The sequence below is a fragment of the Pseudopodoces humilis genome, chromosome 3 (genome assembly GCF_049639895.1).
Source record: "Pseudopodoces humilis isolate 2021_Gansu_Grassland_sample_001 chromosome 3, ASM4963989v1, whole genome shotgun sequence".
NCBI lineage: Eukaryota > Metazoa > Chordata > Aves > Passeriformes > Paridae > Pseudopodoces > Pseudopodoces humilis.
Genome location: NC_142202.1, coordinates 10,337,754 through 10,354,783, shown reverse-complemented (window position 1 = coordinate 10,354,783; position 17,030 = coordinate 10,337,754). Strand labels below are relative to the sequence as shown.

Genomic DNA, 17,030 nt, shown 5'->3' with positions numbered 1-17,030 from the left:
AGTGTGGGAGACACAGTAATCCCAAGATACAAAGTAGACAAACTGTATGCAACAAGTGTACACTACCTTTTCCTAAGCCACACATCACAGATGACACTTCAAAGTATACAGTTACAGTTTTGAGGATTCTTTATGTCTCTAAAATTGTGTCTTTTTTCTCCAGTTAAACTAATAAGGGATACCACCAGGCCTGTTTATGAAAGAAAACTCTGCAGACCCAGGGATTGGAAAATGTCTACAGAAAGTAAGACAATTTTTCTCTGAAAGCAGCTTATTGAAGTAATTTTACATAACACCTTGAACTTCAGTCATTTTTTTGGAAAAAAACCACAAACTTTTGCTGCAATTCATTACAAAAAAGAAGCCCAAGTTTTCTGATGCTCACTGTAAGCATACAAAAATCTGCATTAGGAGTATATTTAGTATGCAATTGCCTATGTCAGGTGCTTTCCCTTTTTCACCCTATCCTGAGGCACATGATGGTTTGCTTTTTTTTTTTGCAGGGAGGAGATAAAGCGGGGAGGGAAGACCAGCTGAACACCACAAAGGTAGAATTTCTATGTGGAGATATTAAAAAGAAGCTAAAATTTAAAACAGCAGTACTTAATACATCTTTGTGTACACACAGCCAACATTTGAAGTGCCAGCTAATTATATTCCTCTCAGTAGGTGCCAGCTGGAATAGTTCTCTGGGCTCTTATCTTAAACAAATGTGTGAACACCTCTCAGTAAGGCAATGCTTGAACAGGATGTGCAGCCACCCCTTAACTCCCTACAACTACACTGAGGCCAAATTAGGATTTGTAAAACACTGCCTTTAATTATTCCAGTAAATCCAAAGTGAAATGCATGACAAACTGCCTTCCCATAGACAATTCTGAACACAGTGGGATTTGGGCTGGGTTTGTTTCAAGCTCAGGGTCCTCAGCTTCTCCCCTCTCCTTGCCATGGAATTCAAGGCTGCTCCAGGCAGAGTTCATTCAGCTACTGCAAAGAAGGTTGATCTAAGCCTTCTGCCCCAACTCAAAGCTTTCAACAGCCTCACTGATCCAACAACAGTAGCAAAAAAAAAACCAACAATATCAATATTGTCATAAGCAGAACTGCCCTTTTGTGTCATCTCTTTATGCTGTATTTCCAGACAATTCTTCATGAACAACCACTGAGGCAGGATCTAGCTCTCACTAATCTTACTTTCCATTGCAGATATTATTAGTACAAGAAGAAGTTATACATCCAAAGTCAGCTTTGCTAGTGACACTGCCATCACAGCTGTGGAAGCAACAGTGTAAGCAGGACAAAGAGAGCATAGCTTGCAACACTCCGTGGTACAGCTACACCAGTCCTGAGCTGAGGTCATTGTACTTTAAAATTTTAACATTTTCTCCAGAATGCTATAAAAAACTCTACCCCTTATTAACAGCTTTATGATGATACTGAGTATAAGTTTTCAGTTCCCAAATCCCAAATCATGAGGGAGAAACACAGGAGAGGTCTAACACAGGGCAGACATCAAAACCTGTAAAATGTTTATATCATTTTCTTCCCCGCCAGCTACAGGAGACACTTCTGCCATCTGGCATTAGCTTGGCACAGGAATTTTGTCAATCTGCTTCCACATTCATCTGTTTCTGTTAGGCAACCACAAATTCCTTTTCTGGTGTAACTTCTGTGCTGGTTTTTGGCTGGGGTAGAGTTAATTTTCTTCACAACAGCTAGTAGGGGCTATGTTTTGAATTTGTCCTGGAAGCAGTGCAGATAACAGAGAGATATTTCAGTTACTTCTGGGCAGTGCTTACAGCATCAAGGCTTTTTTTGTTCTCTCCCCACCAGAGAGGGGGCTGGGGGTACACAAGAAGTAGGAAGAAACACGTCTGGGAGCAGCTGTGTGGACCTCAAGCTGTGGTTAAACCACAACTCCTTCTTTCCAAGTTTCTGAAGATGAAGGTCAACGTAATATGCACAATTTATCAACACCAGATCTTCATGTTCTACCTGATGTGATACCTTGTGTTCCTCATTTGGATTACAGAAGTTATTTTACACTTTTTTTTTTTTTTTGGCATAGACAGAATACTGAATTAAGCTGCATATTCTGTCTGTAACTACTGTCACATCTTATGAGAACTTTCCACAGGGATTCAGAGAGAATGAAAAACAGAACAAACACATCAGTGCATGCCTAAATATCATAGTTCGTAATACAAATGCTTGTTTCCATGGAATAAAAAGATACTAAAGAGAGATTTTAAGCCAATCATGACCATTTCAGTTAGCATCAAAACCTCTAGCACATTATGAAATTTTTGTTTGGAGAAAGAAGTAAAATTTATTTCCCAACTCTCATTTTCAGATTTGTAGGTGAAATGTCTTAATATATTTTACAATTATTTATCATTTTCATACTTGAACTGACCTGTTCTTTTATCTCTGAGGAAAACAGACGAGACAGCCTTTAAACACTCCTCTATTATATATATTTCTCCTACACCAACCATACAAAAAGGAGAAAGCATGATTTGAGTACCTGGTGCTGATGATCCTCTTACTTCAAAAGTGACTTGACAAGAGGTCATTTCTGCAGAACTTGTGTCTTGGGATAGTTGAAATCTCCTATAGTGGGAAGAAAAAGATACTAGTTTGAGGAACCATCAATACATTTGTTGCTGTTCTAAGTAAGAGGAAACAGAAATCCCACCACTTACAGGGAAGTAAGCCACTTGTGATAATACTGTTGGAGTGAGCAGTAGCTCTTTAAAAGTGGCTGCAGACCCAGAAAACAGCATCCAGCTGAAACACTGGCACAAGAAGAACACTACTAAATCAAATACCGTACGCAAGTATCAGTATCCTGCAGCATTTATCAGTCTTCAGGTGAGATTTTTCAAAACTTTCTTTTTGACTAATTTTGCTTCCAAGGAGGCCACTGAAAAGTTCTAAGAGATTTAAGATTATAACCCTTGGCAAACAGGAACTTCTGTCTCATCTGTGCTATTCTTCAGCATCCTCTACAAAGCACAAGGAAGTCTTCACAGAGAAGCAGCTTGAAGGAAAAGGGGAACAACCCATAACAGATGGCAGCTCTCTGCTGTCACTTGCCCATCACTGCAAACTCTGCTCCCCTACTTCCAGGCTTTCACAGGAAGCACCAGTAGCAACTGGAAGCACCAAGCAGTCTTCAAAGCAGCCCAGCAGGAAGGGACTGCCTTTAGCCAGGGCAGCAGCTGGAAGATTGACACTGCCTCAATTTTCTCCTCCAATACACAACACTTTGAAAACAAACTGGCAGAACCCCACTTGCACCATTACAGCAGAAACACTATTGATGTATCACATCCTTTCATATTATTTACAAAAGCAGCGGTCATAGTAAAGTCCACCTATGGATGTTGCTAGATTGTCATCACCCAAGTGTATCCATCTGGACATAGGCTACAAAATAATTGGACTAATTATGTGCAGAATAGATTCTGCAATGGTTTCAATTAATCCAGTTCTTCACATCACTGTGGGAGGCTTTTAGTTCTGTGTGTGTTTTGTTAGGTTTTTTTTTAAACCAAGGAAATTGAATGTTACTATTGCTATTTTTGAACAGGACAAATAGCACTTCATTTCAGTACAATCTTGGTCAGCAATACTTTAATAACAACATCAGGAAGAACTAACAACACTGAAAAAAATTTGCCTTTCCTTAGCTCTACTACTACAAGGGGAAGCCCTTGCCTTCAAAGGGCACAGGACAGTTAAACATGCCTTGAAAGCAAAAGATAGTCAGATACCAAACAGGAGGAGGGGAAAAAAGCTCATCATCAAATCTCATTCCTTGTGGGCATTTACAACGTTATTGCAAGTATTGAACCCTCAGAACTGTTTCTTCTGGATCTTCTCCTCCTCTTCTCAATTGTAACCTTCCTCCTCTATTCCTACTGTAACTGCAGCTGCCTTTACATTCCTTTTCTCCTCTCTTATTTTCCCTCTCCAAGTCCAGGAAGATGACTTTTCAGTAGTAAAATGAGAGCAAATAAAATAGTAGAAATATGAAGGTTTCTGCATTTGTCTTTCACAAATTTTATCATTCTGCAAATGATAAAATCCCAGACTACTGAGGCTAGAAATAAGCACAGCTGATAAACAGGAATTCCAGGAAGGGCACACCCTTTGGAAACTTTCTCACGTGTGTATCATTAGCTGTGTGTATCGTTAGCCGTGTGTACGCTAAGTGACACATTCTAGCACTTGTTTTCAGCAGTTATTTATAGACAGAGAAGCACAGCACATTTCAGTACTGGAACTAAGACTGGATTCACAAAACTAGTCTGATATGATAAAAAAACCTCAGTGTAATGCAGAGAATATAAATTACTTGTGTGTATTTATGATGACACTGAGTAGTCAGGAGCTTGGCTGTGTTCATTAAATGCCCTTGCTTGGACAGCCTTTAATTGAAGAGGAGCCAAAGGGGAAATGAAGTAGGAAAAAAATGCTTTGCAGAAGTCCACAAAGTTCCCCAAAACAAGAACATGCTTTTGGCTTGCAAAAAAAACAAAACAAAACAAAACCCCACCAAACCAACAACTGTTTCCAAAGCCAATGCAACAACTCAAATTTAAACTTCACAAAACCCAGCATGTGTCCTACTGCAAATGAACTAACTACCCAACTGTTCCTAGAGAATCATCCAAAATCCTCCTAAGTCTATAAAGCTTTTAGCCAATCTTGTAAAAATTCTATGTACCTACTTGCAAGATAGGTATGGGCTTTTCTAAACTGCCTAGTAAAAATAATTTTACTTTTCTATATAGCAGTAGCCAGTGGTAACGAGATTTTGATACTGCCTTTGTAAAATTGCCAAAATTCTACCAAAAATTCATTTTATATCAAAAAACTACTCAACCTACCTAAGGGATGTATATGAAGAAAACAAAAATTCCACTTCACCAAGCAAGGGCATGCTTTTTTCTAGCAGAACTGCGGGTACAGGTATTGCACTTGTATTTAGGATCAAAGTACCAGCCCTCATTCTGAAAAAAATGTATTTTCTAGCAGAGCATTGAATGCAAACACACAGCAAGGAAAAATCAGGTTTGCTTTTTGTTAAGGAATCAAGGCTATTATTGGTATATTATAATGCACTTATAAGAGCAGTCTGTGCTTTCAAGACATGATACAAAAACATTTTATTTTGGGGGAAGGAGGAAAAAAAAACAGCTTAAGTTTAGCTATCTAGTTGCTGATGGTTCCTGAAAAGAGAAAATAATTTAATTCCCAAAAGGGAAAGGCAAGCTTCAGCAATCAAATCCTCTGACCTCTAAGTGTCAGGCAACTTTCAAACGTGATGTTCCCTCCTTCAAATTTTCAGCACGGCTTAACCAAAGAAGCTGGCAAAGAATTAACAAAATCCTCTTTTGCTCCCCACTCCTGTAATGATGGATTTTTAGGAGAATGCAAAGAATCCTCAGCTCAGAGGGGTCATGTCATAACTGCTTACAGGAACTTAAGCAAATTAGAACAGTTATATTAAACATGATAAACACTTCCTGATCAGCAAATATTAATAAAACTGATTGAGCAGATTAACAAACTAGAAATCCTTGCGCAACTACCCTTTTTAAACAATTTCTGAGTCCAAAAGTAATAAAGCTGAATTCACATCTGCTGCAGCAACAGGCATCCAGGTGCTAACATAGGTGCAAACAATTATCTTCCTACGTTACACTTCCTTCCTCTCTTTGGTCAGCTTTTATAGACTACAACCACATCCAAGAAAGCAGTAACACTTGAATCACAGTTTTCTTCATGGGGAAGGTGTATCACACAGGAAGAGACTTATCAGCACTTTACAAAAAAAAATAACAAAACCCCCCCCCCAAAAAAAAAACCAAAAAAATAAAAAAAAACCAACCCCCAACATGAAACATTAATAGGAAGAAAAGAATAGGAAATACAAACTCTGCCCTCCAGGGAGTTCTAAAAGAGAACTTCTAGAAAATGCAGGTAAGAAAGAAAAGATGATATAACACAATCAACTATTAAAGTGTCCCAAAGTATCATAGATTTCCTCTAAAATGAGGTAATAAATATCATAGAGGATGGAGAAGACCAAAATATTGGAAGATTGGATTGGAAGACCAAATATCAGGACAGGGACTTAATTTATTAATGCAAATCTTGAAGTTAATTTGAACCCTCTGGTTTACAGGTCTGGTGATATATTAAAACCCTTCCAAGACTTCAGCTTTAGTGGATTATTCTGCCCCACCCTTAACTTCCCTAACCTTTCCAATATGATTTAAGAGGTGCTGGCTGCTTGCTGTACCATATCTTGTATGTTTTTTCAGGATTAGCTAAATACACACCAGGTAATCTGGGGCAATCCTGGAATATAACAGCCTATCTGACAAACACTGAACAAATTCCAGAGTCATAAAAATTCATAGAAGCCATGAAGCCAGGTTAACTGCTCTCTACTGAATACAACTGATATTTTTAATAGCAACATGAACAGGTTTTGAGGCTCTAATTCCAGTGGTCCAAGGGTAGGCTTGAAGTACAACAGGATTTTTTTTTAACTGTGGAGACTTACAAGCCTGAAGGCCTTGAACTTTGTTGCATGGACAGAGGGCTTTCAAAATTAAGCAGTGAATGCTTCAAGCAACTATCCTGACAGATCTGAATGAAAAGCTGATTTTATGAACTCTAAGTTGGGCTGCAGAATGGCTGGTTACACATAGCACATCCATTAAGGATAATCAGAATTTGACAACATGCCGGTAAGAAAGTCAAAAAGTATCAGACTCACACCAAAGTGCCACATTTCTCCCCTTCTCTCCTCACAAGAAGCCACCAATCTCTATGTAATACACTAATAATAAATATTCTGATGCAAAGCTATCAACCCAAAACTCTCTTGGGTAACATTATATTTAAAAATGACAGGATAATATGCAGCATATGTTTTTCCAATGAGATGAACAAAATACAGCTTACAAAGTATCTTTTTAATGGATGCTTTGGTTTATTTTTTTTAAGCTAATACATTCTATAGGGACTTAATGGGATTTTTCAAAAGTAATTAGACAACTAAAATGAGACAACTAAGTATACAGGTGCAACAAAACTCCTGCAATGCATTTTAATGCTTTCAAACATCTGATTTTTAGTGTAAGATTACTTCTGCCTGCTCTGTTACTGAATTTTCTTAGTTAGCTGCAGAAAAATGAAGCCCACTGTACTGGGTATGGCTGAGATGGAGTTAATTTTCCCTACAAAAGGCCTCCCAGTGCTGTGCTTTGTACTGGCAGCTAGAAAACTGTCGATAACACAGCAGAGTTTTGGCTGTGCTCACACAGCATCAGTGCTGTCTCTCCAACATTCCTCACTATCACCAGGAGGCTGCGGGCTGGCAACATCCTGGGAGGAGACACAGCCAGGACAGGTGATTAAAAAAAAATAAATAAAAAGCTAAAAGAAAGAAGGGCATTTGTTATTTAAAACATTTCTCTTCCAGAGCAGCCCCTATACATATTGAAACCCTGCTTCCCTAAAGGGAAAGTAAAAAATAAAATCTTCTGCTTCCCCTTGCTTCTGCATGAATTATTTCTGCTTTAATAAACTGCCTCTACCTTGACCCCCGAGGCTTTTTCCACCTTTCTCCCCCAAGGAGAGGAATGACAGAGCTGCTTGGTGGGCAACTGGCATGCAGTCAAGGTCAATCCCACCAGCACCATCTATGCACAAACAGGCTCTTTCATAATGCTAGCACACATTTCATCACAGATCATGGTGCACAGTCCTGAAAGTGCACAATCCAAAAAGTAAACAAGCTCAATTATTTCAAAATACCTCTCCATAATTTTTATTTTTTTTTTTTTTTGCATATAAAGATAAAATCGGCAAGGACTAGAAGGCTGGAATATTTTTGCTTTTATTTGTCATTTTGAGCTGACATTTTCCACCTTAAGAGACTCAGAGATATATCAACACCAAAGAAAGTCCAACCCCACGCTGAAGCAGGAGAAAGGTGTGCAATCCCAGCCAAGTCATTTGACAGCTGGGAGGACACACTGGCAGCACTGGGGCTGACACAGAGCACCCCTTGCAGCCTCATGAGCCATGAATCTGAACACGGCCCAGCACTGCTAGAGAAGGTACTGCACTCAGATTTTACCTTCTTAAAAGCTGTGCTACACTCAGTAATAAAAAACCCACCATGCATCAGATCTGCTGCTGTGCTGAACAAAGAGATGCGAGCCTAAGACACAGACTGTGATATTCCAAAAACAACAAGTCACATCTGGTTAATCTTGTAATATGATGAACAGATTTTGTCGCTTGTGTTTGGTCCTAACAAGGTATCAGATATTACAGAATACATCTAAAGCAACAAATTAGACATGCAAAAAAATTATGTAACAGTAGTTGATGGCACCTGGGTTTTAGAACAGCGTCAGAGGATATATGCGTCAGGGCATTCCCTCTAACAACTGGGAGAGAATTTTTAGAAACAGCATTACAGCATCCACTCCTTCATATTCAACCAAACAATGAGAGGGTTCTTCCTGCCCCCTCCTTTCCCCTCCTGCTGCACCTCAACTGCAGGAGCAAGGACGACCAGAAAGTCAGCAGGTCTCTCCTCCTGCATTGCAGGGCTAACACTGGACAGCAAACAAACTTGCACAGAAGCTCTGGACATGCTGTTCTGATTCAAAGGCCGAAATTTTACCAATAGGCTTATGATGACATTTAGAAAGCAGCAAAGCAATACCTCGAGAATTACAACACATTAATACATAGCAAGTGAAGAAAATATCTTGAGGATTGTATTTTCAGCATCAGTTTAGCTCCCCATGTGCGGGGCCAAGTCAGCTGTGGAAATCAAACATAAGACCCCTCTCTGTTCCCCAACAATGTATCTGCTTTAAGTAACAATAAGTTAATTGCTCTCAGCATTTGGCAAATACCAGTCCATGTGACAGACTCTTCCGCCTCAGCTATGCCACAGCAGTTTTGCAAAGTTCTTGAAACAGACAGGAAACAACTGGGGCACGTTTTCAAGTGAAACAGAGCAGCATCAGTCTGATTCCTCTTTTCTGAAGGGTTGTTTATTATTAACGTATGGCTGACATAATCTTAGGCAGGGAGCAATTTAGCTCTCTGTGATCACACTAACATTTCACACTTAGGAATGACTTGGACAAATAACATGTATAATGCTCCCCACAGCTCCCAACAAACCACTTTTTTAACGGGTTTCCAAAGCCTGGATCCTTTCTGCTGAGGGGCTATGTGCTTTACTGGAAGATTAATTACATGGCAGCTTGGGCTACCAGTGTCTATTTAAGACCAAAAGCATTCTCCTACTTTTTTAACATCTCATATAGCAGTTTTACGAGAAGTGGTGCTAGAGCAGAAATATATATGATAAAAATAATTCTACTTATCAATTATTTCACCTTACCATTAACATCTAAAATATGCTGAAGGCTAACCTCCATCTAACACGGCGTGCTCTGAAAAATTAAAACATTAATACTAACAAGACAAGCTATTAACTTAAAAGAAAAAAGAGAAAAATGGAAGGACGAACCTCTGCCTGGTTAGGGCGCAGGTAACAGATTAACTTCTAAAGTTCAGCTTAATCTAGAGCTGCCTCACTAGCGCCTGTGCGATCAATAACATCAAACCACGAGCCGGCAGCATCATCGCTGTGTTCCTTTAGTGCAGAGCGGAGACAAAGAACAGCGCAGCGCACACCCCCCACGCTCGGCAGAGCCCAGCGGCGCCGCAGCGCGCCCAGCCCGCCGCCCCTCGCAGCCGGCCGGGCACGGACCGAGGGCTCCCCGCCGCCCCGCACGGCACCGCCCGCAGCGGGAGCCGGGCCGGGAGGCGGCGCGCCACGTCCCCGGGCCCGCCCCGGCCCGGCCCGGCCGCTTGCATAATGCGGCAGCCGCGGGACCGCCCCGGGCCAGGGCTTTAGGCGGCGACGTAAACAAACAGAGCCGCCGGCGCGCCCCGCCCCCAGCCCACCAAGCCCCCCCACAGGGCGACAGCCGGGGCCCGGCCGGCCAGCGCCGGGAGCGCGATACGCCCGCAGCCCGGGCAGCACCGCAGCCGCCCCCGGGCGCACGGAGCCGCGCTCTTCCCGCCGCCTCTCAGAGAACCTGAGGGTGGCGTCCCGGTCCCCGGACGACGCGCTCCTCCCCCGCGTCCTCTCAGATAATGCACCGGCCCCGCGACGAGCGCGGCACCGCTCCCTCAGCGTCCTCCCTGCGCAGGGCTCGAACAAACCCTGCTTAGCCGCACCAACCACCCTCCGTCCCCTCCGCCGCCGCGCAGCCCCACCGCTACACGCGGCCGGCGGCACCGACTGACCTGGCAGAGCGAAGCGGCGCTCCGGGCCCCCGTTCGCTTTGTGCGGGGCTGCGGACAGCGCAGCCCGGGCTCCCCGCCCCTCCTGCCGGGGCCGCCGCCCGGGGCCGCCTGACGGGGGTGGGGAGGGGGCGGCGCGGCCCCAACCGGTTCCAGCTGCCCCCCGCCAGCCACGTGACCCCGCCGCGGCCCCGCCCGCCCCGCCATGGCCAATGGGAGCGCGGGAAGGGCCGGGGGCCGGGCCCGTTCCTCGACAGCGGCGGGGCAGGAAGGCGGGTCCGGGGCGGGGCTGAGGGAGGCGTGAGGAGTGCGGGGAGCGGGGGCAGGCGCAGGGGGGCTCTGAGGGCACGGGGGGTCCGGGGGCGGCTTGCGGCCGCCTGCGCACGGCGAGGTAGCTCTGCCCTACCCACCTCTCCCGAGGGCCAAGCACCAGCGCTTCCCCACGACATCCCCCCGGTACCTTCCTCAGAGAGCGCGGCGCCGCTCCCCCAGCGTTCTCCTGACACCGCAGCGCGACCCGACCTCCTCCAGCCTCCAAGTCCTCGGGAGCGCGCATCGACCGCCCCTTGCCGCCGTCGCCACCACACACCCCTACCGCACTCCCGCTGGCCCCGCGCCCCCTCGGCCGGCGGCGTGCACTGACCTGGACGAGCGCTGCAGCCGGTTGCCCACCCCTTGGTGCGGGGCTGCGAGCGGCGCTTCCCGGGCTCCTCTTGGCCTGCCCGGTGCCGCTAACAGGGCGGGGGAGGCAGGGGAGGGGGCGGCGTGACCGGCAGCCGGATCCTGCTGCCCCCGAGCGCACCGCGGAGCGCGCGGCCACGTGACCCGCCCCGGCTGACGCGTCACTCTGCGGCCGCGGCCCCGCCCCTCCCACCGCAGCCAATCAGGGCCTGGCGCGCAGAGCGGGAGGGGCGCGCGCCGTTCCCTTGAAAGCCTTGGCGCTGAGGGAGCGCGGTCCCACAGGGGTGGGAGGCGCTGGGGACGGTGGTTGTGAGGGCTGGAAAGGGCCTTTGCTGAGGCGAGTCAGGCTTCTGCTACCACCCGCACACTCTTTGAGGTCACGCCGCCTCAATCCGTGTCCTCCATACCCAGCTTGGGAGTGTAAGAGTTGCCCTATGGATAGGGAGCTCTTGCTGCCTTAGGGTTTACTATGGTTTAAGCTGGCTGTAAGCCTATAGAACCAAGAGCACCATGGGGAATTATTTTTTTTTGTGATATAAAAGGGCAGGGTCTATGACTCTCTTTAAGAGCTTTAATCTCCCTTATTTTCATTGGCCTTTTGTCCCCGTGTGCTTTCCTGAGGCCCTGCGTGTGTAGGTGATCCCAGCTCTGCCCTCAGGCTTCAGCCTGTCACCCACTAAAACGTGGGGTGACAGGAGCCAGTGTGCCCTGCTCCTGACACATCTGTCTTGGGGTTCCCAGGGACACCCCCTGCTCTTGTGCAGGCTCTGTCTTTTTCTCTGTGTCCATGCCCAGCCACATGAACCAAAGGGCTGTCATCCGTGGTACGGCTCAAAACACATCTTCGTGGCATTGGTGCCAAGGCAAACCAAACTGAGAATGCCCATACAGGCAGGACAGAATGTTAAGTGTGATACTTACATTTGTTTTAGGACAGATGTTGTGTGAAGACCGTGGGGAGACTTGCTGCGTTAAAATGTATTGCTGCATTTGGGACCACAACCTTACGTCCTTCCTGAGACCTGATTTTACAACAAGAAGGTTGGCCCACTGGAACTCACCCAACAACATATTAGCAGATAAAGAGAAACTGTTTTTTCTGTGTTTTTCTTGTGCTCTGTTTTGTAGCTGAGCGATGAAATTGTGACAATTTCACCTGTACCTCTCTCTGTGCAGAGAAACCATTTATCCTGTCTTGTGTTGGGAGTTAGTGCTGTGTTAGGGATGCTACTCTGTGTTGTCCCTTAATCTGCCATTTAAATACAGGACTATTTTCCATTTATTCATGCCTTGCAGATCTAGCTGTGTTCATAAGTAATTTGTGATATTCCACTGAGTGTTGTAGGGAAAACTAATGTTGATATTTGATTTTGTATATCAGAAAAGCATATAATATAATCATATAATGCATCTAAACTGCTGAGATCTCTATGTTAGTGCTTCAAGGAAAGAAAGGTAGTGGGAAGCATGCAGTAAAAGGAAATTATAGCTGAAAGTAGCTCATTTTTAAGTGAAAAAGATAATTCCTCTGCGTAAGGAGGAGGGAGGGTTGGTGGAAAGAGCTTGTTGGAAAGTGATTCCCTTGTTAAACACAGATGTGGACTACTCCAATTACAAACCCTTGGTATTTAGGAAAACATTTGGAGCCATCACTTCTGGTGTATTCACTACTGAGTGAAAAAAGAGGATAAAGGAACTTTAGGGAAAACAATCTTTAGAAAAGTGATTTTCTGCTTGTTTTCTCTTCCCTGTTTTTAAGATTTATTAGTTCAAGGAATTTGTTGTAAAGCAGGGATAGAACTGAGCACTTTCAAATGTGTTTCAGTGCGTCAAACTTCAAAAATTAGATGTCATGCCAGGCATATTATAAAATTGTACCATTATTTTTAAAAAAAAAAAATAGAAATTTAACACTTGGTCTTATTCAGCCCAAATGTTAATTTTTTTTAAAAAGGGCTTTATTTTGTCAAACTAATATTGCATTTCCTTCCATAACTCCCTGTAGATGAAAATTACAATTTAGTCCCTAAATGGATTCAAGAAATACTTGTGTTCATTTTATTAAAGATGCACATCAGTGTGGAACAAGCAGGAAAAGGATGGGATGGAAAATACTGTTTTATGTTGACTTACTTAACCTGAAGAAAAGTCTACGTTTAATTAAGCTTGCCTCCACACTTTCTTTTTTCCTCCCTAAGGAGTTGCTTCAATATGGTTGGGTCAGATAAGGTCATACTTTGCCATGATGCAGCAGACAAGTCTCAGCTACTCTTTAAGAGGATATAAAACTGTACAGCAATTAGAATACGTGGATCAGTTCATAGAATTCTTCTTAAATGTCTGTCCAAAAAGTTAAGGCTGATGATCTGCTTTCCTTTTTTATACAGAAAAAAAAACCAAAACACCAAAAAACAAGGGAAATGGGGTTTTATAGTATGAAACCTGCAATGAATTAAGGTGCTGTTTGCAAAAGTCCCAGAGATCCAGAAAGACAATGTTACAAGATCTGTTTCCAGTGGGCAAGAACAAACTCTATTTAAACCATGTGTGCACCTGTTGGAAAATATGTTTTCTTATTCAATAAAAATTAACAAGGTGAATGAGAATTGCTAATACCTAACCAGAGGCTAAAATGTTGTTTCTTTGTTCTGACAGTGACACTGAAGTGATGAAGTCCCTGAGCAGAAGTGAAAGAGCCAAAAGAAGATGCTGAAGGTTCATGGGCAATCCGCCCTCTAACAGTATCTTGCTCCCTGCTGTGGCATTATGGAATGAAATTGCTTGGAGGTGTTGTGTGCTGTAGGTGGAATACAAAAGCAGCCCTGGGGCTGTACTGGCTGAGATGTGAAGCCCAATGGGACTGCAACAATTTTTATAAATAATGAGACAAATACTTGCCCAAGTCCAGGAAATAAGTGGTTGAGGCTGATGTTTACAACACAGTGGCAAACCTATACTAAAAAGGCATTAGGAAATACCTTAAAGGTTTTATGTCTGTTTCTGTAGCCAATGGAATATTTTCTTCAGCTGCCAGAATTATAGATTCAACCTATAATCAAGCTTCATTGATACAAGTAGCTATAAAGATTGTGAACATCAAATTACAGCTGTGCTTCCTCTTTCACAGCATGCATTGAGATCTAGTGATCTGCTTTTACTGACTCCAGTGCTGATGACAGCTGAATATTCAGATGAATTTTACTCCTTATTTTACTGCACTTGATTTTTCTGAAGTTGTTCTGGGTCTGGTGGGAAATTGTGAATAAAAATAGCTGGTAAAACTGTGCAAATGAAGGCACAGCATTAGGCATGCAGTGTCAAATTAATGTTCTTTGATCTTTTGTAGAATCACTTATAGTTGGAAATACTCTTCTGACCTTTTCTCTGGCACTGAGAATATTGCTGTGTCACTCCCTAATGTGAAATCTGGACAATTTACGGGCACTAAAGAAAAGTGATGCTAAGGGATGTGAAAAATAGCAAGAAGGAACCATGCTGTCAGCATGGCAATAGCCTCTTGGTCTCATGGAGACTGATGAGAAAAAATTATTAGAAAAGTTGCCCATTGTGCAATGACATTTTTTCTGTAATGTTTATTGTAGTACAGAATAATGTATTTTTCTCTGTGGGCTAGTCAACAGTTTGTCACCAGAGGCAGGGTGGCCAGCAGGTCAAGGGAGGTCACTCTCCCCCTCTCCTCTGGTGAGACCCCACCAGCAGTGCTGTGTCTAGTTCTGGGCTCCCCAACAAGAGAAGGGAGAAATTCCTGTTGCAACAAGTCCAGAGAAGGCTATGAAGATGCTGAGAGGACTGGAGCACCTCTGCTATAGAGACAGGATGAGAGAGCTGGAGTTACTAAGCCTGGAGAAAAGAAGGTTCCAAGGAGATTTTGGAGTCCCTTTCAGTCCTTTAGGGACTTCAGAGCCTGAAAAGAGGCTACAAGGGTAGCTGGAGAGGGATTTTTTACAAGGGCGTTTTGTGATGGTGAAATGGTTTGAAACTGAAAGAGGGGAGATTTAGACAAAATGTTAGGAGGGAATTCTTTAACTGGAGGTTAGCAAGACACTGGAGGCTGGAGGGAGTGGTAGATGCCCTGTCCCTGCAAGGGCTCATGGCCAGAATCATTCTATGTCTGGGACATTGATCTATGGATTGTTTAGCATTTTTTTCCCCAACTTTGATTCTTCTGCGCCCTCCCTCTCATCCTCCCAGTCCCATTTTTTTTGTGGAAAGGAAAGTTAAGACATTCTTCAGTGAGAATTAATGCTTTTGTCATATACTCTAGAGCTTTGCAAAGTGCCTGATGAGAGCATCACTAAATACAGAGTAACAAATAACAATTATAAAGTATCATAAATATAAAATTAAACTCTCTCATGGCTACTATTAACAATAAAAAAATTATAGCAGGAAAAAGAAGGGTTCACTCCAATCAAAAATTCAGTCACTTTCAAGCACTGTTAACTATTATGTATAATTTGGCATTGGTGATAGACAACGTTGCAACAAAAAGTTTTTTAAAAAAAACCCACAAGACCCCAAGTGCCAATAGAATATTGCAGGCATTAAATTTTGATTTGAAAACATTTGAGACATGCTGTGATTTAGTCTTGAGTGTGTCAGCATGACTTGCTTATTGATCTGAGCTGGTTTATAATTTCTGAAATGAAATATATATAATTGGGGGGTTGGTTTCGTGAATTTTTTTCTTTAATTTTGGGGCTTTTTGATTTGGTTGGTTTTGGTACTGGTGGGTTTGTTTGTGTGTGAAACACTTGAAGGATTCAAGTAGCACACAACCACAGCACCACATTTAAACTGGCCAAAGTCATTTGCAAATGGGAAGCTTCTAAGGTTTTAATATAACTAGAATAAGTTCTATACTCAGGCCTTTTGTATATAAATATAAAACAGAGGTTATATGCGTAACTTTGTTTTACTTTTGTAAATATGAAAATTTTGTAAACATTTTGTATGTGTGGTGTTCTGTGAACTCCTAGCTCTGCTTATGTGCCAATTACAAGCCTTCTCTTGTATTTTTGCACAAAATCTTCTTGTGTTACTATCTCTACCTTGTTATCTCTGGAACTGTACTCCTGTGCTACCTTTCCCTGCAGTACCCATTTCACTGTGTAAGAGACAATGAAAATGGTCAGAAAATAAAGAGCAGTTGTGGAATATGGCACAGATAATGTTTTTGTTATTTTTTTTTTTTTAATCTCGAGAGAAGGGAGGAACACCTTGAGGTAAGGAGAGACACAGCTTCCTATGACTGCAGGAAGGTTTCACTCTGCTGTCATTAAAAATCCCATTTCAAAGGTCATGTTTGTGTTTTAAATGAAATGTGAGGCTGAACTTTATGCTCTGTCAGATAACAGTAGCAGTGATTCAAGTGCATCCTTTGAATTCTGCAGTGTGGGATTGTGGTGGGGTGGTGCCCTGTGCTCAGTGACCTGTGTGAACACCAAAGGGCCCAACAGGGCCTGAAATTTGCTACTTATTGTCCATTGGATCTCTGTATTTCCAGACTCAATATTTCTTGAAGTGTGCCTCTACTGAATAGATCAAGATGGAGAAAGTAAATGGGACAAATCTAATCTAATGGGGAAAATGTTAGCTTTTCCTGTCCTCCACCACTTGCACTTCTCCTCCATCTGCCACACATACTTATGATGGCAGAGAAATGTGTTTTAAGTTTCAGTTATTGAAAGTCTTTAAAAGCAGACTGAAATGTCATCTTCCTTTTTATGGTTATTAAGTAGGTATCAATTCCCATGTTTACTGCAACACCCAAAGTTTACTGCACTGTTGTTCCTGGAAATGCAGCCATAGCACAGAGACAGTTTCTATCTTGGGAGCAAAGGTCAGCTTGAGGAGAAGTTGAGGGTGTCTGTGCCTTAAGCCAGCCTAACAACTAGCTGCAGCATTTTGGCTCTGCAACACCTGCTCCTGCACTCTTACCTGCCGTTTGTACTCTCCCT

General features: G+C 43.2%; 1 protein-coding gene and 1 long non-coding RNA gene across 8 annotated transcripts in view; one reads left to right on the top strand and one right to left on the bottom strand.

Annotated features, from left to right (window-relative positions):
• GPCPD1 (glycerophosphocholine phosphodiesterase 1) overlaps positions 1 to 11,142 on the bottom strand; it is a 42,684-nt gene extending 31,542 nt beyond the window's left edge. For 2 of the 4 annotated variants that reach the window (XM_014254632.2, XM_014254630.2), the window contains exons 1-2: positions 10,372 to 10,499; positions 2,528 to 2,613 (exon numbers count right to left, since the gene is read on the bottom strand). In XM_014254632.2, the coding sequence (XP_014110107.1) occupies positions 2,528 to 2,576 (49 nt within the window). In that variant the 5' untranslated portion in view covers positions 2,577 to 2,613; positions 10,372 to 10,499. Of the gene's footprint in view, positions 1 to 2,527; positions 2,614 to 9,586; positions 9,813 to 10,371; positions 10,500 to 11,011 lie in introns of those variants that run through there. The other 2 variants (XM_014254631.2, XM_005525385.3) reach the window with 2 other exon arrangements.
• Positions 10,719 to 16,072, top strand: LOC106628306 (uncharacterized). Of its 4 annotated transcripts, none has more exons than XR_001331633.2 (3): positions 10,719 to 11,046; positions 11,982 to 12,090; positions 13,705 to 16,072. It is a non-coding gene; the product is annotated as an uncharacterized LOC106628306 (long non-coding RNA). The 4 variants fall into 4 exon arrangements; XR_015772103.1 differs by lacking the exon at positions 10,719 to 11,046 and adding an exon at positions 11,311 to 11,469; XR_015772101.1 differs by lacking the exon at positions 10,719 to 11,046 and adding an exon at positions 11,311 to 11,873.
• The last annotated feature ends 958 nt before the right edge of the window (positions 16,073 to 17,030 follow it).